The 24,781-nt window shown below is 36.6% G+C and overlaps 1 protein-coding gene across 1 annotated transcript; it reads left to right on the top strand.

Annotated features, from left to right (window-relative positions):
• The first annotated feature begins 4,916 nt into the window (after positions 1 to 4,916).
• On the top strand, positions 4,917 to 22,334 carry TYRP1 (tyrosinase related protein 1). Its single transcript, XM_045780657.2, has 7 exons — positions 4,917 to 5,352; positions 6,415 to 6,737; positions 9,330 to 9,534; positions 14,079 to 14,246; positions 16,365 to 16,544; positions 21,153 to 21,299; positions 22,129 to 22,334. The coding sequence occupies exons 1-7, from the start codon at positions 4,968 to 4,970 to the stop codon at positions 22,332 to 22,334; spliced, it is 1,614 nt and encodes a 537-aa protein (XP_045636613.2). The 5' UTR covers positions 4,917 to 4,967.
• The last annotated feature ends 2,447 nt before the right edge of the window (positions 22,335 to 24,781 follow it).

Genomic DNA, 24,781 nt, shown 5'->3' with positions numbered 1-24,781 from the left:
TAAGAAACTAATGGAAGGTTTTTATCAGAGACTACTTTCTCTGAGGCCTTAATTCCAAATATTCTGCCCTAAAATAGAAATGTTGTGTTTGACTGAAACTCTGCTTAGTGACACAAAAACAGGCCTAACATTCTTCCCCTTTGCTTTCACTGAATTTAAGCTTCTCCATGAGGTAAAAGCACATGACTGACTTAACAGACGACTTGGAGTTGCCTTAATGCCTTTGGAATTCTAGCCGTTAATCTAAGCTTAGTACAAGTAAGCACACAATTTAATAACATGTAATCCAATTGGAGAATGAATATATTCAGTATCATTTGCCACAAATGATCACGGAAGATATTAATATTCATTAGTAATCTTTATGCAACAATTAAGATGCTCCTAAAACTTTTTTCTCCTCAATTTAACCTCAATTCCTGGTCCTTATCATTTAGATTTCTGATACCTTCTTTTATAAATGACATTCATAAGACTCGAAAGGAAAAAACAGGAAGTTAGGAATCAGTCGTTTTTCCTGAGATTTGATTTTCACATCAGCTATGAGTGTATAGCACACACCAATGGTGATTCCTGACAAGTTCTCCTCTGCTGCTAACATGTGGATTTCTGAACAGTCCAGTTCTTAAAAGGTTACTCTATAAAATTTAATTTCCATTAAGGAAACCTTAGCAATAATTTCTGTAGTAGGCCAAGGAGTATTTGCACATTTATTTTAACATTCATTTCTGACCTATGCTTTGCTCGATGATGGCATTTTAACACTCCACAATGTTCAGTCAAAGAGGAAAGACGTAAGTACATTTTTTTCTTTTCACATTTTGCACCAGCTTCCCACATTAGAAAACACCGGTAAGCTAAGAAATGATGTCGGTGTATGCAGTAAAACGTACCTCTTGTCATCTACTTCCAGGTTTTCACAATCAATAGACGCTGCCATTTCAGCTTTTCCCTTCTTCAGTGCCTGAAACTCTCGTTCCATAGGACTACTCGTAACATTGATTGGATGTGGAGTAATAATGAAGACACTGTAAATGCATTTCAGTCTACTAAGATAGTTACGAATGAGGTATCAATTTCAGTATTTTTCATCTACTTTAAGATTTCTACCTTTGATTCATTTACTTATTAAACTAGTAGTGATTGTCCTCATTCTGCTGGTTATTTTTTTTTTTTAAGATTTTATTTATTTATTTGACAGAGATAGAGACAGCCAGCGAGAGAGGGAACACAAGCAGGGGGAGTGGGAGAGGAAGAAGCAGGCTCATAGCAGAGGAGCCTGATGTGGGGCTCGATCCCATAATGCTGGGATCGCGCCCTGAGCCGAAGGCAGACGCTTAACCGCTGTGCCACCCAGGCGCCCCACTCTGCTGGTTATTTTAATCTGAGGTTATTTGACCCAACAATATATCTTTATTACATATAACTTACAGATGAGGGCCAGAGACTCAGAGAAATGAAAATACTTGTTTACTGAAGCAAAGCTGGTATATTTTATGACTCAAAGTACAGAGCTTTTTCCATTCTCCAGCTTTCTTTTTTTAGAATGTGAGCTGTACTTGCAAATCACAAACATTTAGTTTTGGAACCAAACTAAATTGACTTTAAAACCTAAAATCGCCACATTCAAACTACATGATTTTTAAAGAATTCTCAATCTCCAAAAGTCTCCTTGTCTTTATGGGCAAAACAGGAATAAAAGTAATATTTTAATAATGTCTTTAAAGAATGATATATGTATGTATAACATTTAATGTATAACATATAATGTATAAAATGAGTAACATATAATGGGGTATGTAACACATTAAGGAAGTTATAGGTGTGTCTTAATAGCAAGTAATAAAGAGGCACCTGGGTGGCCCAGTCGGTTAAGCATCTGCCTTCCGCTCAAGTCATGATCCTAGGGTCCCGGGATCGAGCCCCACGTTGCCCGGATCCTTGCTCAGCAGGAGGCTGCTTCTCCCTTTCTCTCACTCTCTGTGTCTCTCTCTCAAATAAATAAATTAAATTTTAAAAAAAGTAAGTGATAAAAATAAAGGTTGTCTCTATTCCTTTTAGTGGTAATACGGATTAATCACTAGGCTGGGAGTAACTAAATCAGATGTCTAGCTCTACTTCATTTTTTTAAAAAGTGACTATACGGCTCTCTAAAGATCTCTCAGGCCCAGGCCCACATTGAAAAGGAAAGATAAAAACTTGCCTTCTGACGAGCGAGAGAAACAATGAAAATTTACTACGTAATAAAAATCACAGGCAGAGTTTGGTACTATGAAGACTAAGTCTTAAAAAGGTAGTGATGAACGTTGGGGTTGGGAACTAGCAGGTGGGGTTGTCAGGCAAGGCCTCTCTGAAGGAGTAACGTTGGAACAGAGAACTGAATGAAGTGACACGTGAGTCATACGGAGACCTAGGACCATGGCAGAGGGGGTGATAAGCTTGCGACTGAACAAAGAGGTAACAGGGAGGATGGTAAGTGGTTGTCAGAGACAGGAGGGGCCAGATCATGTAGATTCCTTTAAGCATTTGGATTTTATTCTATGTGTGTTTGGAAGCCATTGAAGGGTTTTATTGAGAGCAGTGGTAATGGGGTATCAGCAATAAAAGTTCTCAGGCTGCTAAATGGAGAATAAAATCTTGTGTGGAGAATAGACTCCTATGTGGTTAAGCATGGAAGGTGAGGAGATAAATTAGTTGCCACAGGGAAGGAAAGAGCTAATGTTGTCTTCGAGTTAGACTCTGTTAGTTCAACTAATGAATGCAGTTTGCATGAAACAGAGAAGAAAAAAACAATGACTTCTGTCTTTTCCCAAAGCAATCGGATGAACAGTGATTCCATTTACTGAGATGGAAGAGATAAAGGAACACATTTTATAAATGTCTGATGAATCTCTTAGGCACCAAAGTGGATTTAGCGAGCAGTTAGATATATAAGTCAGGACCTCTGGGGAGGGAGTGTTATTAGAGCCCCTAACTTGGGATTCACCAGCCCGTAGATGAATTCCACACGATCACCCTTAGAAGTGATCTCCAGGGTGGGATTCTCACAATTTCCTAAAAGGGTCCAGAAAGAAAAGATCAGAATATCATTTTATATTTATTCTTATATTTAATTAATATTACATGATTTGATACTGATGCCCTCACATTGCGCCTATCAGGTATCACACTTCACTCAGCGTACCCTGAGGTAACTGTAGGAATTACATAACAAGGAGGTGTAATGGGCAAAACCTCATTTTTTTTTTCCTTTCGACATAATGTGACACACCGTGGTATACTTATATCTGTACACATGAATATATATGTGAATATATATGAATAGATTACCCAGTTTTTAAAATAGATTTTTAAAATAAACATTGTATTTTTGTAATAATTTTAGATACACAGAAAAGTTACACAGATAATACAGAGTTTCCATATACCCATCACTCTGTTCTCCTAATGTTACCATACATGACCTTGGTTCCTTTGTCAAAATTAAGAAACCACCAATGGTGTATTACCACCATCTTTACTCGAGAGAGAAAAATGGTAATCTACTTTGATTCGGTAAGAAGTCAGACTAAGAAATCAAAATAACCAAAAAGACTATCTAAATAGCATTTTATATACCTTGTTTTTCACACTTAAATGTATCCTGAGTGCATATGGAACCTTGAGATATTGACTAATGTTTATATGAAGCCATTAAAATTCCCACAATATTTTTAAAATTCAAAATCAGTGCCATTGTTTAAGACTGCTTGCAGAGAAAGCAGGAAAGAAGACATTCAGTGGTCATCTCCTAAATGACAGAAGGAACAGTGACGCTGGGATGCTCTGCCACAGAGACGGACACTACCCCAACGGAAGGAAGGAAGCTGGAGTACCCAGTTAACACCAGTAGGCTCCATGGATGGCACTGCCATGTGATTTGATGTAATTGTATCTGATGACTTTTCTACTACAATTATTCTCCATGGAAATGATAAGAATGGCAGCATCTGTTTTCAAGACCAAGCACAATCAAAGGCTACCATCAGATGCAAGTACAAGTCTAGCCCTTGTGTCACTAAGAAAACGTACGTAATCTCATTTCATCCTCTAAAGACATAAATCAAAGAGAAAAAGCCTAAATCTCTACAATGCAAACAAAAGCTCTCTAGTTTCCTTGACTTGTATTCCAAATTAGTGCCTCTGACCTTTTCTTAAAACTTGAAGCATCACAAGGAAATCAGTGGATAGGGAATCATGTGCTAACCAAGTACTTAAAGGGCAGAAAAACTCACTGGAGTGAAAGGGGATTAGTAAAGGGTGGGGAAGAGGACCAGCCCCTCCCAGTTTGGGTGAGCAGATTTGGGATTAGTTAGCAAGCAGAAACCCACATGCAATTAACAGCTCTGACATCAGGGGAGAAGCAAATATAAAACACTCAGCTCTAAGAGGGGTTCATCAGAGAATCCCCTCTGGAGTGTAAGGTACTGGAGAGAAGCTCTATGGGGAGTGGGTGGACTCCCGCCAAAGCTCCATTAGGATGGGAGACCTTAAGTCACGGAAATTAACTTGCTGAAGATCTGCTTCCAATTCTTCTTCCAGCTTCATGGTTAAATGTAATTAATGGCGGTGACCTGCTAATGAATGCTTTTGATAAGAGACATCTATGATGAGTATTTTTTTTAATAAATAAGAATTTAGAATGAAGAAAACTAAATGCTAGGACAGGAGATTTAATTATGTAGGTAGTATACATGTCAAGTTTTTTAAAGGTAAATTACTATTTTTATGATTTGCTAGAAATGTCATTTTACAGATACGAAAAGCATTTTGAAGGGGGTTGGGAAGGGCTCATGCCTGTTTATAACAGCACAGAAAGAAACCTTGCATAATTTCATTTTGTTTTCTCCTTTACAGCCTGATTTTTACAGTCTCTACACAAAGGGCTGCAAACCAGAGATTTGTTCTTTACTCTTGCTTAGTGCAGAATGAAAGCCCATAAACTCCTCTCTCTGGGATGCATCTTCTTGCCCCTGCTCTTTTTTCATGAGACCAGGGCTCAGTTCCCAAGACAGTGTGCCACTGTTGAGGCCTTGACAAATGGTGTGTGTTGCCCAGACCTATCCCCACTGTCTGGGCCTGGGACTGACCGCTGTGGCTCCTCATCGGGACGGGGCAGGTGTGAGGCAGTGACGGCAGACTCCCGGCCCCACAGTCACCATTACCCCCATGATGGCAGAGATGATCGGGAGGCTTGGCCCACACGGTTCTTCAACAGGACATGCGTCTGCAATGGCAATTTCTCAGGACACAACTGTGGGACTTGCCGTCCTGGATGGAGAGGAGCTGCCTGTGACCAGAGGGTTCTCACAGGTAAGTGGGGCTATGAATGGAGGAGACACAGCTAGTTCTTCCTGAGACTCAATGCATTTAAGAGAAACTGAAATCACTGGAGCTGGAAGAGCAGCTGGAAATCCTATAACTCAGCTGAGGAAGCTGAGGCTTGGAGAGGCTAATAAGTTTATACTGTTTAAAGAGTCAAGGCTCAGATATGAGTAGTGCGATTTTCCTCTAAAACATTTACTGGGCAACCACACTATTCAAGGAAATGTGCTAGCTGTTTATGACTAGACCTTTCAGTAACTTCTCAATGCAGTGATGTTAATTGTCATAAGTGAGGTTCAGAAAGGTCTAATCCGTATAGCTGGAACTCGGAAACCCTAGAATTCACCCTGGAGGTCAGTCTGACTCTAAACCATGAGCTTCTTCCATTGTCCTTGCTAACCCACAATGAAACTGCCCACTGTTATGATCAAGTTCAGCCATTTGAGATAATGAGCCTTGCCTGTGCCTATTAGATAACAGTAAATAACAAAGCTCTAAAAAGTAAGTCCAGCAATACTGGCTTGTTTTCTATGTCCAAACATTGGACCAACGGTCTAACAAGACTTTTATTGAGTCGTTGTTATGAGCCAGGCTCTGATATAATTTTTATGAGTGTACTCATTAATCTTTACAATTCTGTAAAGCAGAAATATTGTTTTTACATACGTATTACAGACGAAAAACTGAGACTTAAAAAAATGTGTGCAGAGTCATAGAATAAGTCTCTGGTCTTAACCATGTTTTTGCAAGGTTTATGATTTTAAGAAGGTGGAAAATTCCCAAAATATACCCATGATGAGCAGAAATAAATACAAGATCACAGAATCATAAAGTCCACAGTCAGATTAAAGAAAGCTAACAGAAACCCTAGAGTAAGGGGCGGGGGAGAGAAAGCAGGCCTAAAGAAGGCATTTTAGTAAGGGGTATTTTAAAAAGTATAAAATGATTTAAGCACGCATGCAAATTATCATTAGTGGGTAAATGGGACATGGTGTTATGATTATGCTCACGAGGCAGATGTTTTCATGTTTGCATTCTGTACCCTTGAAGTCAGGAGAAACCTTCTGGACTTAAGCGCCGAGGAGAAGAACCACTTCGTGCAGGCCTTAGATATGGCGAAGTGCACAATTCACCCTCAGTTTGTCATTGCGACCAGGAGATCAGAAGAAATACTGGGGCCCGATGGCAACACGCCACAATTTGAGAACATTTCCATTTATAACTACTTTGTTTGGACACACTATTACTCAGTCAAAAAGACTTTCCTTGGGCCCGGACAGGAAAGCTTTGGTGATGTGGATTTCTCTCACGAAGGACCAGCTTTTCTCACATGGCACAGGTATCACCTCCTGCAGCTGGAGAGAGACATGCAGGTACGCGTGAAACCTTTCCGCTTCCAGGCCCCCTACAGACAAGGGGCCAGTTTGTAAACCATCTTAACTCCCTGTGTTCTCAGTGATCTACACATGGGATTAATCTGCCTTTGACATTCTGTGACGTTTCCCCCTGTACTAATTACTTACTCATTAATCTTTATCTTTTGTGAAGGGAAAAGAAAGTAATATCAATGATGAGGGAGCCAGTTGAGATATTTGTAGGTTGATTCAAAGTGTTGGACATAGTCTACAGCGCTATAATTAAAAAAAAAAAAAAAAGATCTTCCTATAGCTTGCAACAAGAGAATCTCATTTGCTATGTCTTCCTTCTCGAATGTAAACCAATACCCGCTCCTCCTGGTTTGGATGAAACAAGTGTGCATACACTTCTCAGGCTACCGAGTCCCAAATACATCCCCCATTATGCCAACTGATGATTTTAGTATGGTACAGGGTTTAAATTATGAAAAAAGTCTTTTCCATTTATATAGTCATATTTTCATTGAATGCCATTTTGTTTTCATGTCCCCTACCACTTCAAGGCCTGTGGAAGAAACCTAATAAAATACCACATCAATCAGATAGCATTTTTACTTAAAAGGCATCAACTTTTTGGCATAAGGTGAACCTCAACCCAAACATAATATCTCCTGCTTATTTTTAAGCAGAGAAGCTCAAACCACATTACAGTATCTGTTAACACAGATACTTTATTATTATAGTTTCTTTTGCCAATTGCTTTTTCCTGAGAAAAGCACTGGAATTTTCAAATGAAATTTTAAATTATCAGATCGCAACTAGGAAATCCACAAAGTGAACCCATTTTCTAGGTGAAACGGATTCCTTCCCTTAAATTAAAATCTAAAAATTTAATCTGAAAATATCTGAGGACAGAAAAGGTGTTTAGATTCATCTATTGATTTGCAATATGCTTGTGTTCAGCATTATCACAAGAAAATAAATGGTGAGAGGAGAGAGAATTAATGCCCTAAAATAGAGAGTAAAATATTGGTATGAAAGTAGTCTAAACATATGCAGTTTGCGAGTGATTAAATTAATTCATCTGATACTCATATTTTATAGCTCTGATTACAAGTAAGACATTTAGTAGATTGTGAGTAGATAAATCTGTCATTTGTAATCAACTCCAGATCTCCACGCCTTCAAGTCATTTTCCCATGGGCACACCAAAACAAAAGGGCAGGTGGAAAGTATCTAAAAGCTTCGATTTTCCTGTGTAAACTTCAACCTCTATGACTTACATTTTTTAAAACCCAACAGCACAAGCGATCCAACAAGTTACGATCTAAATGCAATGCACAGCTGAAATGCCACATGAATATGCTCCAGCTCCCAAATGTCAGCTCTGAACCACAGACTGACTCTTAATGATCCCTTGGAAGCTGTCACTAATTTTTGTGAACCAGAACAATGGCTTCTAAACAAGGACTCCAAACCCCTGGAGATCAATAACCGAGGATGCCTTGAAAAGCTTTTGGTCCTCTAAAACACCCCGAGGAGAAGGAAATGCTTCCCCAAAAGGGCTTAAAGTAAAAAAGCAGAAATGTACTAAATGCTTTGGAGGTGAGATAAAACAATGGCACTCTCTCCAGTTAAATCCCACACTCGAAACATAACTCCCCAAAGGTCTAAGGGAATGAGAACAAGTACAATAAATATATGTTTTAGGGAACTCAATAAAATAAGCATGTGATCTCAAGACCAGTACTTTTAAAACTGTTGAGGTCAGCTCTGAAGGGAAACTTGGTCCCTGGTCTAAAGAACAGTATGCACAAAGAAATATTTTGCTTCCGTTTAATATTTCCTGAAGGTATTAGTTTCGAGCAGAAACCCAAGTCTTAACAGTTCGGGTTCTGAAGCAAGGTCTTTAAGTAAAACACATCCGTGCCCAGACAGGTAAGGTAAGTGTCAAAGAGCCATGTAACCTGTGAAAAGTCAAATCCATGTATCTGGTGCTTAGAAAACCTGGAATGTGCCACTGAGGTCTGCCTCGCTCCGATCCATAGGCTTCTTCCACTACCCTTGCTAACCCACAAAAATTTTAAAGACCAGAATCCAAATGCCTAAAGTAATTTAAGTTAAAATTTAAAAGACAGAAACAAAACAAAAAGTACTGCTCTACATAATATATTTAAAGGCTGGATTTGGCTCCAGACCCAGACTTAGGGATGCTCAAATTAAAGATATGAAAACAGAAGGAGGTTAAGTGTCAAGGAGTGAAAGTTATTATTGATATTTTTTGGTAGGACCAATAGAAAATGTAATTAGCTGCCTAAAAAAGAAAGGGAAAACTCCCCCCCACCAAAAAAAAAAATCATTTGCAGAAACTTCTCAATAATGAGTCAAGTTTCATTCTCTCTAGTGCCTCAATGACTCCTTGTAGTGTATTAGAAGCTTTGCTAAGTAAGGTATTTAATTCCTCTGGCTCCTCAGACACCACTGATACACCCACTGGATCTAATTGCCCAAAGAGAGCTGATAGAAACAGACTGCTGGGGAGAAAACCAAGCGAAGAGGGAGAATTTTAAACAAAAGCAGAGAACGCTAATAAGAGTTTCTGTGATCTAGGAAATGTTGCAGGATCCTTCGTTCTCCCTTCCCTACTGGAATTTTGCAACTGGGAAGAACATCTGTGACATTTGCACCGATGATCTGATGGGATCGAGAAGCAACTTTGATCCCACTCTTATCAGCCTGAATTCTGTCTTTTCTCAATGGCGAGTGGTCTGCGAATCCTTGGAGGATTATGATACCCTGGGAACACTTTGTAATAGTAAGTTCCAAATGACAACCAGGATTCAGAATTCCCTATTGGATAAAGAGATTAAATGTGTTGCCTCAAGGCCCTTCATTCTACTAAGGACTTCAGAATAAAATCTACTTTCGCTATAGAGAATCAATGTACAGATACATTCATTGAACACGGGCTATTCAAGGCAATCTCTAAGGTTCCAGGGGAGACAGAAAGTTTCTATGTGTTTTTATATTGCTTTTCTTAAGCAGTTTGGTTAGTGCGTTGCTCACTCTCTTATTTTGTAAATGTTCACTCTCTTATTCTGGAAGTGTATGGTTAGATAAAATTCATCCTCTTAGCACACTCAGTACTGCTTAGTAGTCATGTGTCTTGTGGAATTTCATAGAAAATTGTTTCCCTGGGAAATCTGAAATGTGCAGAAAAAGTCGAAGTGCCAAAAGAGTAAACTTCTTTTTTTTTATTTTATTTTTTTATGATTTACTTTTGTTTTTATTTATTTGACAGAGAGAGACAGTGAGAAAGGGAACACAAGCAAGGGGAGTGTGAGAGGGAGAAGCAGGCTTCCCACTGAACAGGGAGCCTGATGCGGGCCTCGATCCCAGGACTCTGGGATCAGGCCCTGAGCCGAAGGCAGATGCTTAACAGCTGAGCCACCCTGGTGCCCCCCAAAGAGTAAAATTCTAGTCAGAGGATCAAAACCAAAAGACAATACGAAGGATATCTTTAAGAGAAGGAAGATACTGGGGCGCCTGGGTGGCTCAGTTGGTTAAGTGCCAGACTCTTGGTTTTGCCTCAGGTCATGATCTCAGGGTCCTGGGATCGAGCCTGGCATCATGTTCTGTGCTCAGCGGGGAGTTTGCTTGAGATTCTCTCACTCTCTCTCTCTCTCTGCCCCTCCTCCTGCTCTCTCTCTCTCTCAAATAAATAAAATAAATAAATCTTTTTAAAAAAAGAGAAAGAGGGGCGCCTGGGTGGCACAGCGGTTGAGCGTCTGCCTTCGGCTCAAGGCGTGATCCCGGCGCTATGGGATCGAGCCCCACATCAGGCTCCTCCGTTATGAGCCTGCTTCTTCCTCTCCCACTCCCCTGCTGTGTTCCCTCTCTCGCTGGCTGTTTCTGTCTCTGTCAAATAAATAAATAAAATCTTAAAAAAAATAAAAATAAAAAATAAAAAAAGAGAAAGAAAAAGAAGATACTGCACAGAAAATGTCTGCCAGCTAACTGCTTTCCACCTCTCTCAAAGCGAGCACATAAAGAGAATGCTTAGCAAGCTGTCCTGGCTAGCTAGCATCCTTTCTCCAGTGATTTAAATGCCACTTCTGCCTTAGTCCAAGTTTCTGTTATATGTGGATCTGTTCCTGAGTGTACCATTCTCTTCTTGGATCACATTATTAGTCTCTGTGGTACTAACACAATGCCTTAATTATTAGAGTCTCCCTACCCCATCTTATTTTTCTTCTTCAGGCATGTTTGGTTATTTTAAACTTGTTCTCCCATGTAAAAACTAGATTTACAGGAATTTATTTTATTAGCATCTTCATAGTACATTTTACATATATTCTTTTAAGTTTAAAATATTAAATTCCCTTATAAACTTAAAAAGGGATATTCTTAAAAAGAGAACATTCTAAATAGAACAAAAAAATTTTGTAGCTTTTTTTCACCATTAGATTATCTAGATGTGTATAGGAACAAGGGAAGAGGAAAGTGACAGTATGAGAATTTTTGTTCTGTAGAAGTTTAAAGCTTAGAAGAAATTTTTTATTTGTTTGGCATGCTGAATGAGTGATCCCACCTTGAAATAAAATTGAGAATCAATATATATTTAGATTCCAAAATATTAATCTCTGAGCAGACTATTGTATTTTGGTCTGTGATTTTTTTTCCAGACATTTTCTGATTATACAGATGATTGGATACCAAAGTATAGCACAGTTTAAATGGGTAAATAGGAGAGAAGATATTGTTTCATCATAATCTTTTGGTCAATTAGTCTAAGTCTCATAACAGGACACATAGTTTCATGAAAAATTGAAATTATGTATTTTAAATGAAACAAATTTGAAGAGTACTCCTTCTCTTAGTTCAAGACATAAACACCAAGCATTTTATTTATTAGGAAACTAATAGTTGATTCAACATGTACTATGTATCTGACATGGTGCCAAATGCTTTAATATAATATCTTAGGTAATTCTCCTAGAGAGGGGTGCCTGGGTGGCTCAGTCGGTTAAGCCTCTGTCTTCTGCTCAGGTCACGATGCCGGGGTCATGGGATCCAGCCCTGGGTCTGGCTCGCTGCTCAGCGGGGAGCCCACTTTTCCCTCTCCCTCTGCAGCTCCCCCTGCTTGTGCTTGCATGCTCTCTCTCTCTCTCCCTAATAAATAAATAAAATCTTAAAAAAATAATTCTCCTAGAGAGTCTTTCCATTCTCTACTGTTGTTAGATGAAATGATCCATTTCTGTGGTTCCATTGATCATCTTTTGCAGGACAGCCATGCATGTACATTTTTAGAGCAAATCTTCCTTGCATATCCCATGCCTGTGCTTTCATGGGCTTATTGCACGATGTCTCCCCAGTGTTCCATCAATGCACCAAACTTGGTATTTTGAAAGAGTGAATTAGTGTCACCTAAGCCTCTTCTAACCAGTAAAATATCGTCTTTGATTCATCACATGAAAAATGTTGTTTCTACACAGTATTTCCTAAATCTGTTTTCTTCTTCAGATATGCAGAACTTTTTATTCCTTCCTGCATGAAAACTCTACAAGACTCCAATCCGTATGATGTTATTAGGTGCATTGGCAGAGGTTGTCCATGTGCAAACAAATCTAAATAGCCCTGGGTTAAGTTAAACTGGTTTAAACTTGTTTCTTTACTATCGGACTTCTCCACTATGAAACTCCATGAGGGCAAATTAGAAATAGTGTTTTTGAAACCCATGTAATTTATAATTTTTTCTTGGAATTTATTGACAGCTCCCAGAACAATAATCCCTAAAACTTGAATTGATAGTTTAGCCAGTGGTAACTGAAAGTTCTAATAATAATGTATACCTAAAAAAAATGTACATCTGTTTTCCAGTCTCAATATTGGCATATGCTTTATTTTTATATTATATAAATTAATTTGCTAAGCTAATTCATCAGGTACTAATCGTTATGTTAGTTATAAGCATTACAACATAGTAAGCTTTATGAGGGAGGTAAAGTGAATACAAGTTGAGGTTATAACATCACCTCTCCCACCCGAGTGGATTATTCTGCATAAACTCTTAGGACACACACCCTTCTCTGGAGACCACTGGAACAGACAAATGCAAAATGCTCCTAACCCATATCTTCTCCTCCCGCTTACCTAAGACTTCTCTTCACTTCCTATTGAATTAAATATAACTTTCTCATATTGCTCTTTATTTCTTCACAGTATGGTTCTGGTCTAGCTTTTCATTGTTCTCACCATCCACTACTCTCTTACATCGCCCTGTACTCCAGGCAAGCTATTTCCCACGCAGGCCCTCTTTTACAGCCAACACGATCTTTCCATACATCCACATACACCAAACGATGATTGAACATCTATTATATGCCGGGAACTGTACCAAGATTAAGGGATGTACTGGTGAGCAAGAACAGGGTTCTTGTTCTGATGGAGCTTATCTTATAGAGGGGAGAAACCTTAGCATCTCTCGTTATTACCTCTGCCTAAAATGTGTGACCTGTAACATTCCTCCTATTTCACCTGCAAATTCTCCTCAGTCCTTCAGGGCTCTTTGCAAATCTCTCTTCTTTAATGATGCCCTTCTGGAGTCATCCAACTGGAAAGGATTGATATTCTATCTTAATCTCTGTCTCTTTGTGTCTCTCTCTGTCTCTGTCTCTGTCTCTCTCTCTCTCTCTCTCTCTCTCTTCTCTCCCTTCCTGTCTGCCTCTTCCCCTCTTTTTCTCTCCCTCCCTCCCTCCCTCCCTCCCTTAAGGCATCTATCCTATTACCCTTTATCACAGCTCTTGGTTTGCCTGTTTGTCTTACTGCCTTTTAAAAAGTTTATTTCTCACATCAATTGCTGTAAAATATGAATCGACTGAAATACAGACCACCTCCCGAAGATATTTTAGATTGTTTCTCTTTATTTCTCTGAAGGCTTGAAACAAATAGCATTTGAGTACAAAATTTCACGTATATGTGAAGTACAGATTTCAGTGTGGAATTTAGGTTTATGAGATTATTTTGGTAAAATTCAATTTTCCAAGGAATTTTGATGTTAATACCGTCTCATTACAGAAGCATACATTGATTAAACAAATACCAGAACCTCTATCTGTATTGTGATCATTTTTTTCTTCCAAGGATTTTATGTATCACACAGCTAACTCTGCTCACAGAAGTGGCCATGATAACTTCAATTTTCTCACTGTAATGCCCCTAAGTATGCATTTTTTAAAATTTGCTCTTCTACCAAGGAGAACCTATCTTTCCGTGTTGTTGCTATGTATAAAAATTAAAGAGCAAAGATAAGATCTCTAAATAGTCTATAAATGTTTACATAGCCCGTTCTTATTCCAGGTACCGAGGGTGGGCCAATAAGGAGAAATCCAGCTGGGAATGTGGCGAGACCAATGGTGCAACGTCTTCCTGAACCACAGGATGTCGCTCAGTGCTTGGAAGTTGGTTTATTCGACACCCCTCCTTTTTATTCCAATTCTACAAACAGTTTCCGAAACACAGTGGAAGGTAAGATAAAGAAATCGGAGCTTTGAATTCATCTGGTTATCACAGTAAACTGTGCTGTTCACATTCAGATCTCTCTGAAAAATCCTTGCAAGCCGCATTGATCCTGTGAATTTATATGAATGTTGCCTCCAATTATGATGTAGTCACCCTGAAACTCTTTTTAATTATCATAGGAGAAGCCCTTGGAAATTATTCTTCAGTCTCTTAAATCCCTAAAAAGTTTTTAAACTCAAATCTGTTAGGTGGCTGATCAGTAGATGTATAACTGTATCAAATTCTAGCAGAGTCATATACTGCGCAAGACGTTGAGAGCTTATTAAACTTTTCTTAAAAATAACAATAAAAAATTCTCAACAATTAGTTGACAGCCAATAAAGCCTGGTTGGGCATATATTTCATTTAAGTTTGTATCATCCTGTAACTTTTTTTAAAGGTTTATAAAAATCCAAACTACCACATAATGATATTAACTTGATTTTCCTTATTTAATTCAAAGCATTTTAAAAATGAGGAAGCTAAAGACCAAAAAGCTAAAATGAATATTCCGAGATATTCAGTAACAGAGCACAATTTCAAATCCACATTTTCTAAGTCCAGTGTCTTTATATGATAAATTTTGATATCTCTAAACCAATATTGAAACATAAAGTTCTAAAACAACAGAATCACATTTAGCATATCATATACCTCTTATTGTCAAAATTCACATGATATATAGCATTAAACAAGTTAGACTTCTCCCCCTGAGAAAGAATAGGAATAGATCTCTCTATCCCCATGATCTGAGGTACTTGATATATAAATCTCATCATTATTTTCAATTCTCTCCCCTTTTATCATCAAACTGTATACCATTCTCTTCTATCTTTATGTTAATTTTAATAATTAAATACGAATGCACTGATTTGGAGATTATTCAATAAATAATTACTTTATTTTGACTAAACTGGTATATATACACTAGGACCATAAGCACTAATTTCTAAAAGAATGTGTAGTGCATCTTATTGAAGCCCAATCAAAAGACAAATTATTCTGATTTCCTGACAGAACGTATGAAAGGACCAGCACCTACCAACATGTCCTGTATGTTACAGGCAATCTTTAAACATTTTGTAAATAAAAAGCAATAATGGAATAAATGTATGAAACATGGCTAAATAAATGAGTGAGTGTAATTATACAACTGGATTAATGTATTTTAAATTCTAATTTTATTTTGTAATATGTAACCTTTCCCTGCTCTCCCACCTCTGATTCTTAAAGCCAAATAACCACACTAATAACTCCATCCCACATCACAGACCCTCCAGTTTTATTTGTGATCTATCCTCACCTTCTGCCCAATATATATAATACATGATATAGATAATACGAAAGTTTGTATGGAAAATACATATAATAAATAATACGGGAACATATAACATGAGAAATATATATAATGCATGTAATACAGGAAACGTACGTATTATATGGGAATAGAATATATATAGCATAGAGAATATGGGAAACATTACATATATACAGAATACAGATAATGATCGAAAGTTATATAAATTTTCGACCGATAGGTTCTCCAGATGTTAAACCTAGTAGAGACATGATAAGAATGCTCTGAGAAATTGTGACTTTTCCACAAAAATCAGATAACTTTCCAAAAATAAATATACTGACAGTCAAAAGGAATAAGGTAGGAAACTAAAGTAACATATGGCAATTTAAGTTCCAGGACAATCAGAGGGATGTTGTCCCAATTGTGTCAGCAGTTTTTAGAAGAAGCTGGAGATTTCCATTGTCTTTATTTCCACTAGACCAATGTTTGCCTTGTCAAAACATAGTGTTCTATATATTTTGACTGGTATCCTTTGCAGATCATTATTTTTAACCTAGAGGCTACGGTTAACATGTCAGGCCACTAGTTTAAATCTAACCCAGCTCTGGGTATAGCAAGAAATGTCACCAACCATAGGTACAGAGAAGCAGTGCTATTATATTTAGGTAAAAATTGGCCTGACAAGCTTAGGAAAAATTGTTTCCCAAGATAATCACTGCCACTGATTTGAAAAGTAAGATATTTGTGATGGTTTTTACTACTCTCACCCCTATTTTTATATCTAGGTTACAGCGATCCCACAGGAAAGTATGACCCTGCTATTCGAAGCCTTCACAATCTGGCTCATCTATTTCTGAATGGAACAGGGGGACAAACTCATTTATCTCCAAATGATCCTATTTTTATCCTCCTACATACTTTCACTGATGCAGTCTTTGATGAATGGCTGAGGAGATATAATGCTGGTGAGATGTTTTCATATGCTTTTCTGCAGGCTCAGCTACGAGACTGCTTAGGTGGTATAGTTCTCGCAATAGAGTAAGCACTTGCCACATCTAAGCTACACTTCAAAATAAGGATAAAATAGCTATGATATCTAGGCATTTCGAAATATCCCAAACTGCTTTGAAAATGCAGACAAAACATCTCTTACAATGGTTATAAGATGATATTTATTAGCATTCACTCAGACTAAGCACGTAATTCCTTCTCATTTTTAGTATGAAAAGAAGACTGTCATGCTTCCCAATTATTTCTTCCCCATATCTTCCAATGAACATTTGTATTGCTTTTTTTTTTAATGTTCTCATTGTGAGTAAAAAAATCTTACTGAGCTGTTCTTCGATACCTAAAAGACAAAAGATTATACTCACAATCCACAGTTTTGATTTTTATTACTTCTGGCCTCTTACAAATGGAAATTTTGTTCAACTTGAAAAGTTAATGTTCGCTTTTTTATCACAGCATAGAAAATCTCTTTCAACTTCATTTTAATGCATTTTTAAAAGTGTTATTTAAAAGGCTACTTTCTCTTCACTTCTACTCAGCCTAGAGGCTCACATTACTTTTCAAATAATGTAAGTGCTTCTATTGGTTAAAGCATCATACATTTTCATATTTCAAAACTATTCTAAATTTTGGCTTCTGTGCCTTTATTTCATCATACACATAAACATAATGTTGGGGATTAACTATCTATTGATTTATCTATCCAATTTGGCCAGTCTCTTATTTCTTTGTGTGTGTGTATGTCTGTGTATGTCTATGTGTGTGTATGTGTGTGTGTATGTCTGTGTGTGTGTATGTGTGTGTGTACCATAGAAGCTTCTAATCCAACCTGATTAAGAGCATTAACTAATGTGTTGATCAAAATTGTATGTTCCCATCAGAAAATCATTGAAGAAACAAATAACTTACGTGTAAATATTCACTCATCAACCTGCTACAAATTCACTGATTGGGGGTGCCACCTTATTTCATATGTATTTACATACATACCTACAACCATAATGAATTATCTACAACTTACAATGTCTACTTTTTTAAGCTAAACAAGAAACTAACAACCCTGGAGATGCAATGAGAGCAGTATTATTCTAGATTTTCATAATGCCTACCTTATCTTCACAACCACAGTGCTCCCTCATAATTCTTACCCAATATCTCAGGCACCCATCTTCAACAAATCTTTCCTAAGCATTCATATATTTAATATAACACAACATCTGTCTCTTTTCACAATCATAATTATCATTTCACCTATGTTTGGCTATATTGCCATTACAACAATAGCAAGTAAACAGGAGTTAATAGGTTTAGGAATGAACAAAAACTTTCATTAAACATACATTTCTGGAAACTAGACAACAATGTACAAACTGCAGTTATGCAGCCAGTCACAATGCCAGGGCTGTTAGTAAGATTTTCTTAACATTTACTTAAGAAGTAAGAGGAAGCGGAGAATCTTGGTTACTCTGGCAAGTCTCTTAAGGGGAGCTCTCTTTCAACCATGAAAACGAGTATTCCTTTGCCTTACATATCTCGATTGAAGAGATCATTATTCACATTCATAACAATCTGTTAAAGGTCATTGATGAACCAGATAAAAACCTTTGCTTCTTAGTTATTTTTTTCCTGCTCCCTTTGTTTGTGCTATAAATAGCACAAGATCTCTCAGTTACCTGGAGAGTAGTGGAGGGAAAAGCACCATAAACAAAAAATAGGGAACTTGAAGCATATTCTGACAAAATATGGCCATAAAATCAGAGGACAAGCCAATGTAAACACTTACAAATTGCATGAACACTAAACACTTACAATTAACCACCTGCTTAAATATTCCATGTACCTGCAAACGTCCCTTGAAAAACAATGTCATAGAACAGCTATGTTAGAGAAAAGGAAAGAAAATATTGGAAAAATTTCTAAAATTATCTGTATAGCAGAAGTCTTTGTTGAAAATAAGTCTTTGAGTGGAGGATGGAATTATTTTTCCAAAATGTATTAAACAATCTTTATAGATAATGAGAACTCTTCAAAAATCATAGGATTATAAAATTATTAGGGTCAAAATGGAATAAGAGTTACATTTTACAGCTGAAGGAAATTATAGTCATTCGCAGGGTAATGTCTGTTACAGAATCCTCTCATTAGATATGAGGTAGAACAATATAGAACATCCAAACTTTATTCAATATAATGTTAATTTTTATTAACTAACATTTTGTATCCATGTGCACATTTAATTCAAGTCTTTTTTTTTTCAAATGAGAATCATGCGAATTAAGTTTTGAATATAGTACTCCAGAAGTTCAGTGAGTTTTTCAGAAGAAGCAGTTTATGCATTTCCTAGACCAATCACTACTATTATGCCCTGAGAGAAATGAAGTAATTACACACACACTCAGATCCTTTCATGATTATGATCCGATTCCATATCCTGGCTATTGTGAATAATGCTACAATGAACACAGGTGCACACATCTCTTTGAGAAACTAATTTCATGTCTTTTAGATGGACCTCCAGAAGTGGCAGTGCTGGATCATATGGTGGTTCTATTTTTAACCTGTTGAGGAACTTCCATTCTGTTTCCATAGTAGCTGCACCAATTCCCACCAACAGTGGACAATGGCTCCCCTTTCTCCACATTCTTGCCAACACTTGCTATCTCTTTTCTTTTCAATAATTGCCATCCTAAGAGGTGTGATCTCTCATTATGTTTCTAATTGGCATTTTCTCATGATTAGTGATATTCAATACCTTTTTACATACCTGTTGACAATTTGTAAATCATCATGTCATACACATTAATATGTATACAATTTTTTGTCAGGTGTACCTCAGTAAAGTTGGAAAAAATACTATAAGCACCTACTATTCCCTACATATTCTTCTAGGTACCAGAAATACAGTAGCATACAAAACACACAAAAATATTTTCCCTCCTGGAACTCTCCTAGTTGTTAGTAGAAATGACAGTAAAAATATGTAAATAAATACATAATATGTTAGGTGCGGGAAGTCTTTGTAGACAAAGAAAATCAGGAAAGGGGTTAGGGAGTACTGGGTAAATATATGGAGGAAGGTCATCCCTAAATGAACAAAGGACCCCACTGTGGCTAGAGCAGAGTGGAGAGTGGAGAGAAAATGATGGGAAATAACGTCAGAGGGGCAACGGGGAGATCCTGAGGGATATTGGATGTAACTCTGAGATGGGAGCCACTGAAGGCTCTTGCATAGGAAAGTTTCATGACAATTCAACTATAATTGTTTGTTATTTTTATGATTATTCCTCCACTCATTTTAAGGGGTATAACTTTATCACACAACTGATGCTGAACTGGGTTGAGGCTGATCAAGTCAGGATCTAGTAGAAAAGTGAAATGGAAAGTTAAAAAATTATCTAAATTATTAACTTTAATGTCTAACTTTAATAAATAATTAACAATAATACAGCAAAATGTGAGTTCCTTGAGGGTAAGTATTTTTGTCTGTTTTGTTCAGTACCATCACCTCCATGGCTAGACTAGTGTCTGGCATTGGTAAGAGCTCGATGGATTTGAATAGATAAATACTTAATTTGCATTAATACATAGTAAATTTAAAGTCACAACAACATAAACACTACATACCATTTTCATGATCAATTGTTTTTCAAAATAAATGCTAAAACACTCTTCTGTGCTTCCCAGGATCACAGTGACTGTTCAGGTAACAGATTTCTTGCAAACAGAAAATCTAATACTCCGTTAACCTTCTCACGTATCCCAGCTCTTCTGAATATACTCCCACTCATGTCCTGCCCAAGCTCACTTCCAACTCTGCTTTTGAGATATCCCACCTAGTTTAGTTGTATCGACATAAATGCAGAACAACAATAACAAAAAAGAATAATCTTTTGCCACAAAGAGCACATCACTCCTTTTATACCTAATGACAGAAACTCACTAATAATATAAATGCCTGTAACTTGCATTTAAGTAGAAAGAGGAGAGGTGGCAGGACGTAAATAATATTCCAAGATCTTGGTTTAAAATTTTAAGTGTTTTTTCTAACAGAGTAAAATCTAGAAATAAGTTAATATTTATATCTCTGAAGATAAACAGAAAAAGTGAAGAATACTAAACAGATATATTCATGTTCAAGGACAAACCTCCATTAGATATGGTACCCCACAAATTTAAATTTTAGCTGAAGCTACAGCAAACTACAGGTCCATCTTTTTTTAGCTTTGGAAAATAAGTTCAATGAATTTTTTCAAATAAGTTTCTGTACTTTAAAAATAAAACAATTGATAATCATCAGAGATTATAAGATACTAAAATTTCCTTGCTTTTAAGCTTTCTTGATCTATTGAATGATATGCTAGTGCTGTATTCAAAGCATTTGAATTCTGTTTTATGCAATTCCCTGTTCTGCTGTAGTGAAAATATTTTTATGTCCTTATTCAGTGTAAACTATAAAAGACCATTTTATGTTATCCTAGAATATTTCAGGTCACCTTCAGAACATAATAATGTATTAATACTAAATGTATTATGTCTATTAACAAGATGTCTTTGGCATATTTTAGATGTAACCACATTTCCATTGGAAAATGCCCCTATTGGACATAATAGACAATACAATATGGTGCCATTCTGGCCTCCAGTTACCAACATAGAAATGTTTGTTACTGCTCCAGACAATCTGGGATATACTTATGAAGTTCAATGGCCAAGTGAGTATTGAAAATGTATCTTTACTGCGGAAATTTCCAAAAACAAATTTGTTGCCTTTTAAGGTAATCACAGTATTCTGTAGCCTGTATTTTCCACTTAGATTTAGAAGGTGTTATTTGGATTTTTATTTTGGGATAGAGAGATTGAAGTTAACATTTATCGAGAGCCCACTCTGACCTGGAATTCAGTTGATTATATAGCACACTATCTCATTTAGTCCTTACAACCTCATGAGGTAAGGTAAGGCTACCTCAGGGGCTAGCCATGATTAACTTAGAAAGGGTAATTGTCAATTATCACATTTTTAGTAGGCAGAGAGAATGAATTTTGAGCTTAGGCCCATGTAATATGCCTCAATTTTTCTACTACAAAATGGTGCCTCCATATATTTATTCTGGAAAAAAAACATGGAGTGAGGTACTCTGCATTGCTTTCTCTGAGATTCTGAAATTGAAATTTTTCTTGTTTAATTTCCAATCCCTTCTCAAAAAAGGCAGTAGGGCGGAAGAGCACAGTGCATGGATTTTGAAAGACCTAGGCTCTGAAACCAACTCTAGTGCCTACTAACCAAGTGACCCAAGTGGCTCAAACTCTACAGCATCATTTTCTCAACCTTTAGAATGTAATTAACAATAACTATCCCAATAGGGTCCACTTATTATGAGAAATTGGGAAGTACTTTTAAGATGACAGGTGCTATCATCAGCAATGTGGCCAATAAATATTTTATATGTAGAATTTGGTAAAATGCCTAAGTTTAAGGTATCCTATTTGGGATGGTAACAATTATACTGTTTATTTTTTGTTCTCCTTTTATTTTTCCAATAGGTCGGAATCTTAGTATTACTGAGATTGTTACCATAGCAGTAGTTGCTGCTTTATTATTGGTTGCAGTCATTTTTGCAGCTGCTTCTTGCCTGATTCGTGCCAGAAGCAACATGGATGAAGCAAATCAGCCTCTTCTCACTGATCAGTATCAGCACTATGATGAAGACTATGAAAAAATGCAGAATCCGAATCAGTCTATGGTCTGACAAATGACCAATTCTCTTATGTATTATTATCACAAAACAACCTGGTTGAAAAATAATAGATAGAATTTCTTACTGTATTTTCTTTCCCTCTGTTACTACCTTCCTTATGCATGCATATGTTAGAATTTAGCTCTAAATATTATTTTCCAAAACTAGGAAGAGTCACAATCTTTTTTAATGGGTTCTATGTTTCAACTCTATTTAAAATGTAGGTTGTATGTTAATTAACCAAAATTTAAATAAAAACTTGAAACATTAAAAAATAAAATAAAATAAAATAAAATGGTAGGTTGTAGGCATATACCCTAACTGCTAACTCTAACCCTAACGGTAACCCTAACCCTAACCCTCTGGAGAGGTCCTTGAATGGCAAAATACCAAGCACATACTCTAACCCTGAATCTGAGAAAGTGGCTTCCTGAACACATGATAAAGCAAGCTTAGAAGCAGCCTAGAGAAGACCCCAAACATTTAAGAATTGGTAGTAATTCTGAAAATGGGTGTGAAGGTAGAGATTAAAAAAAAAAAAGGTAGTTTGCACCAACTCCATGGTATTTAAGCAGAGAGTGTGGAGATTTTTTTGGCACTTTTAAAAGTCAACTATATGACAATGTAAATAAGTTGTTTTGCTTTGTTTGTGTATAAAGAAAAATCATGATAGTAAATCTCTGATTAAAACACATGAGTAGGAATTTCTACTGTTAAAATGTAAATTTCTAATGTTAAAATGTAAATACCTTTCCATTCATTGACATTGAACAAATATATAGGAAGCCACATTTATTAGTTAAAATTAATTATGTGGAGCTATAAATGGGATTCCGATTAACATTTTCAAACTAGAATTTCCCCTTGGGCATCAGCATACATTTTAGTCTAAGGTTCGAAGTCCCAACAAAATCATAATCTTTGTCACATTTTGAATAGGTAAAAACTTCACTTTATTTGAAAGGCAATTGATACTGCCTCTGTTTGCCACTATGTTCTGAAAAAGAAACTACGCATTTACACATTTCACCTCCCAGTTCCTCTTCCAGTATCTTAGAGGTCCACAAACAAGCCACAAAATTGGAGAACACGCAATATGGTGCTACAATCACCATTCAATTCAATGTGTTTACTCCAAATAGCATTCTCTTATCACTTACCAGCCTTTTGTATGTTTTCAAAATAAAATATTAAAAATATTATTTCATCAGACCCCCTTTTCTATGTGATCGTACAAAACTGTCATTAATTTTTTCTTCTTCCTATCTTCTAACATAAAATATTTTACTATTTTTTATCTCAGGCTACTGAAACAATATTCCCAAAGAAGAAATTTGAAGGCTAGTCACTGTGAACGAACGTTTTCAATAAAATCAGTAAAAAGAAATATGAACAGTAGTAATCATACACTATAGAAAATGGGGAGTCTGATATTCCCAACTCAAAAAACAGAAACAAAATTAAAGTTATGTACACACAAGGGCACCTGGGTGGTGTAGTCGGTTAAGCGTCTGCCTTTGGCTCAGGTCATGATCCCAGGGTCCTGGGATGGAGCCCCACATAGGGCTCAGGGGCCTGCTTCTCCCTCTCCTGCTTCCCCTGCTTGTGTTCTCTCTCTCTCTCACTGTCGAATAAATAAATAAATATTTTTTAAAAAAACTTAAAAAAAGTTATGTACACACAATTGATTACTGGTTTTCCCAATACTAAGCAATCGTAAGGCTATGTACGCAAGATAAACACACAAAATGTGTTAGTGAAAGAGAATGCATATACTAATAGTATCTTTTTAATTTTCAAATAACATTATTGAATTGATTTTCTGAATACATTTGATTTATTAAAATATTATATACTCATAGCTTTTCAGATAAATTTTTGAATAATGTGAGATTTATTTTCATATAAACATCAATAAAACCAAGCCACCACATCATATTTTTAGAGATTTTAAATTACTCATTTCGTAAACACTTATTAGGCACCTCCTAGATTTCAGACACAGTTCCAGGTACTGTGTATTTAGGGAGCGGAAAGTAAGGAATATAAAATTGAGAAGGTCACATTTGACATGGGCTTCAAGAAAAGCTAATGGATTTACCAAATACAAGAGTAGAAAAGGGTACTCCATGCAGAAATGACAGCAGGAGCAAAGCGACAGAAGTTTGGATGAGCATACAACATTCGAAAATATAAAGTAGGTCAGCGTGGCTAGAGCATAGGTATCATGGGGAGTAGAAAGATAAATCGAGAATAAAATCACAGTGTCCTATACAAACTCCGAAGAAATTTGGAATTCATTCTACAGCTAAGAGGGAGAAGGCAAAAGTCACAAATAAAGTATGTTTTACAAAGATAATGACGGTGGTGATGTTTGTAAATAACGTCTATTAAGAATAATTTGGAATGGTTAAATTAGAAGCGAAGAGACTAGTTAATATCAAGATAGTTCATGGGAC

The sequence above is a fragment of the Ursus americanus genome, chromosome 18 (assembly GCF_024610735.1).
Source record: "Ursus americanus isolate L20-20 chromosome 18, mUrsAme1.1.p, whole genome shotgun sequence".
Lineage (NCBI taxonomy): Eukaryota > Metazoa > Chordata > Mammalia > Carnivora > Ursidae > Ursus > Ursus americanus.
The sequence above is the reverse complement of the archived record's forward strand: the minus strand, read 5'-3'. Positions and strand labels throughout refer to the sequence as shown.